Source organism: Lathamus discolor, chromosome 5 (genome assembly GCF_037157495.1).
Source record: "Lathamus discolor isolate bLatDis1 chromosome 5, bLatDis1.hap1, whole genome shotgun sequence".
NCBI classification, from domain to species: Eukaryota; Metazoa; Chordata; class Aves; order Psittaciformes; family Psittacidae; genus Lathamus; species Lathamus discolor.
This window is the reverse complement of record NC_088888.1, coordinates 63780895-63787978: the sequence shown is the minus strand read 5'-3', so window position 1 is coordinate 63787978 and position 7084 is coordinate 63780895. Positions and strand designations below refer to the sequence as shown.

The following is a 7084-nucleotide window of genomic DNA, read 5'->3' as shown; positions in this document are numbered from 1 at the left end:
GAAGAACAAAGACTGTGACAGAGCCAACATAGGTTTTAGGAAAGACATCCAAGTCAAAGCTGCTGAATAAGCACAACAAACAGGACAACAGACGCAGAAAGGAAACTATGAGGATTATAGAGCTCGGGGGTGCTCAGTTGCGCTGAGGCTGAAGCAACAGCTCTTTATCCATGAGGTGTCAGAGATGCAGACTAAGCTTTTTTGGCTAAATGCTACTTCTGTTCCCACCCTTGTGCAAAAGGCACATCAGAAACCAAACATCTTTCTTAATGGGATTGGTAGTGTAAGTAAACCCCAATCATTCTTACCTGTGTAACTATTATGGAGAAGACAAGTAGAATTTCTGGCAGAAGTTACCTACCCTACCACCCATTCATCTGTGAAACAACAGTTAGATGAAACAGAAACACACAGACCAGCAAAGCACACAAAACCCCACTTTGAAAACCCATCAATATGCTCCAGCTTGTGCTTTCCATGTTGTCACCTGAAACACTTGAAATCTTCCAAGTTCCCACATCAGGAACAGGTAAGAGGGCATTTAGCTTTAGAATACAGTAACACAGGTTTTTCTTTTTTTTTTCTTCCATAAGACATGTCTATAGGATCATCACACAATAATGAATCTCAACAAGTGCCATCAGCGTGGCATGGCAGGATACTTTTAAGCAGAGGGCAAAAACTAAGACAACCACTCCATCGATTCTGTTTTCCATAAGGCTTCATTCTATTTTGATAGACACATACCCATGAATATCCTTGTGGGCATTTTAAAAGCTGCAATTTCATCTGAGGTTTTGCAAGCTTTGTTTTGTGTGGTGTATGATATCATAAACATCCTGAATATAATTACAACTGCAATTTTGTGGGCTATATTTTCCCTATTGGTAGTCCAAAGCCAATGTTTACAGAAACTTTTCAGCACGCTTATTTGATTTGAACTTTTTATTATTATTATTACAAATGTATATTATTTTATTAAAAAAATTCACACTGAAGCAAAGTCAATTCCATTTCATTACAACCAAGAATATAAAATAAATGCAATGAACTCATAGTTTAGTTTTAACAGTCATTTCAAGAGTGACATCAGGACAACTTAAAAGCAGTAAACTCTCAACTCCAGAATGAGAAACAAGTATTTTGCTTTGTGGTTTTTCTAGCCCATTGGCACGGGCACTGCCAAATGTGGCCACCACAGATCTACAGCGGCAAAATTTTGTGGCAGCATGAGGCACATACACAATAATTTCTACTGAAAACTACAAAAATGAAAGAAACGTGCATGAAATTATTAGAAAAAAAAAATAACGGAAGAGAGACAGGCACACTTCCACAAATCGTAAACATGGGAAAATACAACTAGAACGATCTGAAAAGTTACTACCGTACATATATAAAAAGTTCTTTAAATTGCTGTTAAAAAGGACACGTTCTGTCCGGATTTTGTGTAATACTTTTTAGTGTCTACACAAGACAAATTTTTAAAAAAATTAAATAGTATTAATTTACTACTAAATATTTAGGAGATAACAGTGCATTAAGGACTTTTTTTTTTTCATATAGTAATACACATCGCTCCTGTCTGGCGACATTTTTAGAAGATTATGTATGGCCTTATGTACAATACATTTATTTAATCCTAAAACAATTCTTTGCTTAATGGTGTTAAAGTACCATTCCTGAAGATTATGAAGGGGGACTAAGCTTATATAAAATATTATACATATTTGAACACTTCTAGCTTCCCGCCACCCCTTCCGCTACAAATGCTCTTCCCTCCCCAGTTACAGTGTCACAGATACAGTGCAGGACTCGCAGCCTTCCCTATATTTTTCCTTCATTGCGCAGTCTGTGCTACATAAAAACTCCACCAATGCGGACCAGGCTGCTCATCCCATTCATTCTCCATGTATTTGTTTCCTCTGAGCCATGCTGGGAAAAGCTGTACTCAGCGGCCGCTCTCCCACCAGGCGACCAGGATGGAGAAGGCAGCTCTGCCGGTGTCACCCGCCTCTCTTGGTACTGGTGTGAAACACTTTGGTCAGGGTGTAAAGTTATGGGCAGAGACAGAGCTATGAGTACTAATGAAACTGCACAGGTAGAAAAGAACATAAAAATGACGTGGTCCTGGCTTCCCATGACACACTGCACAATTCACTTCTGAAAGCGGAGCATTTTTACCTCACAGAATGACCCCTGGAAAGCAAGGCTTCTTCTGCTACAACTGCCGCCCACTGCGGCAACACATGTCAAGCTCACAAGGACAGGTGAATTATTTCACCACCAGGAAGCAACTAGAAGAGTGCGCACAGCTTAAGTCTTGCAGAAAACACTTTTGCTTTTATACACCCTCCTCCCAGTTGTGAGTTTGAAGGCAACAAAGGAAGTCAGCTCGGCTTCATGCATGCACACAAAAGCTAGAGAGGAATGGCGTGTGGTCGTCTATTAAACCAAGGCAGAAACGTCAGTTCAGCTTAGAGAGAGGTCACAGCAGTCATTCTAGAAGCTGGAAGCTCACTCAATTAAAGTACCTTACATTGCTGTGAAGTTCCACATTCTACATACAGATTAATCTACACCATGATTTTGCCTTATTGGCGCAAGAGCCCACCTTAACTGTATGGTAACACTTCCCCCTGCCACCTCCTGACATATATGAATTTTGATGATCAGATGCAGTAGGGAGAAGAATTGTTAGGTAACTGTAATGGAGAAGACAAAAGATTTTCAGAGAACAGAAGGGTGAAAAGAAGAGGAGGGGACAAAAATTACTCTGCCAAAGGTCCATTTCCAGAAATGTGACATTCAAGTCACAGCAATACAAATAAATGTTACTTTATGGTACAGCCCAAATATCCACTAGCTAAAAGGTACCTCATCCTAAGCTCAGTAAGAGGTGAGACATCCCACTTAAGGAAAGAATGTAACCCCAGGCTCATTGAAATAAAATAAAGGAACAATTAAAATCTGTTCTTTCAAACAGGCTACTAGGGTACGTATAATACGTAGCAGTTCAAAGGTCACACATTGAAAGTACCTTTTGGGAGATTACTTTTCCCCAGAAATATTTTTTCCTTCAGGTTGCTTAATTTCATTTTCACCACCTTCTTATCCAGTTGATGACAAAAACAAGTTTTGGTTGCTTTTCCAGAGAAGCTGGGTATTGTCAAAACCACACTGTGGTAGATAGAGCCAAGGTAAGCCAACAACCCGCTCACAAAAAGTATGAAAACAACACCTGTTTGAGGAGGAATGGAGCTCTAAAAGCAACTGGGAGATCGAATCCAGTAGAAACATGTACATGTCTAGCTGTGATGAAAAAAATTCTCCTCAGAGCAAACAGATTTACTCATCTTGATAGGTCTGATCACAACTTGAGTGTGAATGTGTATGTGTATATATGATTTTTTTTTGTATGGATATAATACAGAAGAGAACACACTGCAGTATAAAAGCCTGTAACATTAACCATTTACAGATGAACTCTACTCACATCACCTCTTCTCTGGACACTAGTTACAGAAGTTCACTGATGTTACATTGCTAGTAGCTTTCTAAAAGCATTTTTCCAGGTTTTCTGCAACAAGAGCCAGCCTTATTTCTGAAGGCTGAAAGAAAAATGAAGTGGTCCCAAATTACATGTTGTGTCTCCCCGAGTAACTGTGGTTGCAGAAGCTGGACAATAATCCTCTGATTATGCTTCTGAACTCTTGCTTAATTACTGGGGATTTTCTGCCAGCTACCCATCCACTTACAATCCTTAGGCACAATCAAAACATGTTTGCTCTAGGGAAAAAGAAACATTTCAGTGCAATCAAGCGCATCTGGTGTAACTAATCTGGGTTAATCACAGCAATATGAGGGACACAGAATATGCATTATAAACACGAAAAAGGAACAATTTTCAACATGCTTTTCAAACTGCACAATAATTTCTCTTAATTATTATTTCTAACATAAAATTATTAAATGCATTTTTTTTCTCAAGTCTTAGTATTTCTGTCACCTTTACATTTAGAAAACTGGCTCAGGAATGTGAAAGAAAGCTAAATTTATAGAACTCTCATGTACATTAATCAGCTGCTTAACAGAAAAACAAGACCATCATCCACATTCCTACTGAGACTTGAGGGCAGTAAATACCTTTTCCTGACTATTTTGGTGTCCAGCCTGGGAAGACATTCCATTCTTCTGTTCCAACAGATCCTGAAAGCATCTCCTTTTCATGTGACTGTCCTGGTTTCATTTAAAATAACGCTTAGTTTAAAACTAGTCAGAGCACGATCACTGTGATTTCAAGAATTCAATGTGAATGAGTTAAGAAATATCAGCAATCTTCTGTTTGGCGTTCAGTCCAGTAGCATGAAGCATATCTGTCACTGCAGAGACTTGGGTGGGTTTTTTTCTTTTTTTGTTCTTTTTTAAATTTTATTTCTTTTTTAAATTTTCTATTTTTAAGACCTCGCCTGAAAACTAGACTAATAAAAACAGAATAGTAAAATACTCTGGAACAGTAAAATCTTGCTGTTCTTGACATCCATGAGCAAAACAGTAATATCCTGTGAAAATAACATAGTGCTTTAAAAAGGTGCAATATACCTGTATAGCTAAACTGGTTTGCCTAGTATAAAACTAACTATATACAAGCTTGAAAGCCTGGGAGTTCAAGATTTTAAAACTTTAAAATCCCATCAAAGAGATTGAAAAGACAGATTTATGGCAATCACTACAGCATAAGGAAGGTGCACCAGGAATCCTTCAAAATTCCAAAGGTTAAAGAAGTTAAGTGCTGGGTTCAGATCAGAAGAGTTCATTAGAGTAACCACAATGGAGCACATGCAAGGGCAGGGAGGAAGGAAAACTTCACAAGAATCTCTTTTATGGCAATAAAGGGATGGGGGCTATGGGGAGAGTCTTCAGTGAGTGAAGTTTTCCTTTTGTCATCGTGAATTTAATTCTGCATCATAAGTTTGTATTTTTGGTTCTTCTCGTTGTTATGAACTTCATATTGCTGGAGTCTTCTGGCTTTTAGTCCTTTCCCTAGAGTCAGCCCTCTCAGTACCTGTGAGACTGATGAGATTGGTGATACTGGGAGCTCTGCTGAGATGACGTGGAATAGCCCATTGTACTCTGGGACTGAGAAGATCCCTGAATGTTGCTTTGGTAACTCAGGCGTGAGCTGGAGTGCTGCAGGAAAATAAAACAGGAACATGGGAATGAAAACCAGGCTGTTAGGACTATGCAACTCAGGAAACTTTTAACCTCCCTGAAGCTCATTAAAACATGACTGTTGGAGAAGCTGACTAAACACTGTTACTAGTTAAGGTCCTATAAAACAAGTAATCAATCTGATCTGCAATCAGCCTTAGTACAGCACACAAAATACACAAGGTCACTGGCAGACACCTAGAAGTACAGCATGTACACACCTATTTTTTGAGGGAAAAATACGCAAGACACAAGAGAGGGCAGATTCCATCTCAGAATTCAGCTCTTGCTTAAATTTATATCTACCATTCTAAGTGGAAAACCAAACTGCTAAGGCCACAAGCGCCCTTTTTGAGATAGGCAATATGAAACATTATAGAGTAACAGTTTATTCTGTTCCTGAGAAAGACAACCATGACCTAAGAGCTACTCAATTTATCTAAATGAAAAATGTCCAGTGGGACAGAATAAAATAATTTTAGGTGAGTCTTTCAATCTGCTGCCATAACTACTAGAAGCAAGGACAATTGCTTAAAAATGGGCACGTGTATGTGCAATAACCTAATATTAATTTTCCTGAATGCTTTTTTTTCCCCCTTCACTGTTTGGGTGGATCACAATCTCAGCAAGCCAAATTCATGGATCATTTGCCGCCCGCAGTTTGCTGAATTTGCCTTTTATTACCATCTCCATTCCCTGTCCAGAATTGATAATGAGCTGCAATAAAGTGAAGCTGCAAACTAATGCAAGTTGCAAAATCACTTTGCCTGAGAAGTACTGCTCGATGGATAGGAGACTCTCCAGCAAGGTATACCCCACCCCAATCCCCAAGAGAGTTTACAAAAAAAAAAACAAAACCAAAACTATTTGCAATCAGCAAACAATTTGCTTCTAGCCAAGTTAAGTGCAGGGTCAGGCAGCCATTCAGTAGAGTTCTGTTCACTGTCTAGTTAATGGTTGTTCTTGGCTGTTTCCAGAGGTCATCAGCAAGACTGTGGCCAGCAGCAATCATCTCAGAAAAGTGTTAAGAACCTACATTCTGATTAAATATCAGGATTATGAGTTACAGAAAGCCTCTGGAGAAGTCTGAATTCTGAAAGGAAATTCCATGGAGACAGTGGGCCTGTAAGAACACCACATCCTCTGCCGACTAATAATCTACTCAGCAAAAGCAACACCTCAGTCAGTGATCTCATTTAACCATTAGATCCCAACCAGGAGAGATGTGAAAGCCTCCTGACAACTTTTCAGCTGGATGATGAAGAGCAGGAACCTAAAGTTCAGGCAGTGTAAAGCTTCTGCCCTTTGTTTCTGTACATAGCTTCTTACCTTTAATTTTACACAAACTGTAAAACATACTAAACCTGAAAAAGAACACATTACTTTTTCTGTGTTCTGTCTAATGTGGGAATATGATATTAATGTAGGAATATAATATTAATATAACTAATAGTTGTATGGAGTAACTTCACTTGTTTGAAAAGGTCAGTTTGGGAGATAACAGCTCAGCACACTGGCTTTGGAAGAGATGTCTTCCAGCAGCATGTATGCCATTAATAACCAAATTATGCTTGGCCTGCATGATTAGATTAACAGTATCTGAAACCTGGAATACTGGAATTTGTCTCAAAATTCTGTAAGTTTTTGCAACTTCTAACATAAAAGAAAAAGAATTGTAATAAGTTCTATGATTTTATAGGAACTAGTTCTGGATGAAAAACATTAGCATTGTGAGCTGAGCAGAACACCCAAGGTCACATAAGGAATGCTCAGTAAAATTCAACACAGAATTTGGACTGACATTTGTGGAAGCAGCATACACTGAAGTTGGTGAACACAAAAAATTTCAATGGAGACTTTAAATCACAGCTAA

General features: G+C 38.7%; 1 protein-coding gene across 1 annotated transcript in view; it reads right to left on the bottom strand.

The window, feature by feature from the left end:
* Positions 1 to 927: 927 nt before the first annotated feature.
* Positions 928 to 7084, bottom strand: part of CDK19 (cyclin dependent kinase 19) — a 132631-nt gene continuing 126474 nt past the window's right edge. Inside the window, exon 13 of the mRNA XM_065681075.1 lies at positions 928 to 5190. Coding sequence (XP_065537147.1) covers positions 5059 to 5190 — 132 coding nt within the window. The 3' untranslated portion in view covers positions 928 to 5058. The remainder of the gene's footprint in view (positions 5191 to 7084) is intronic.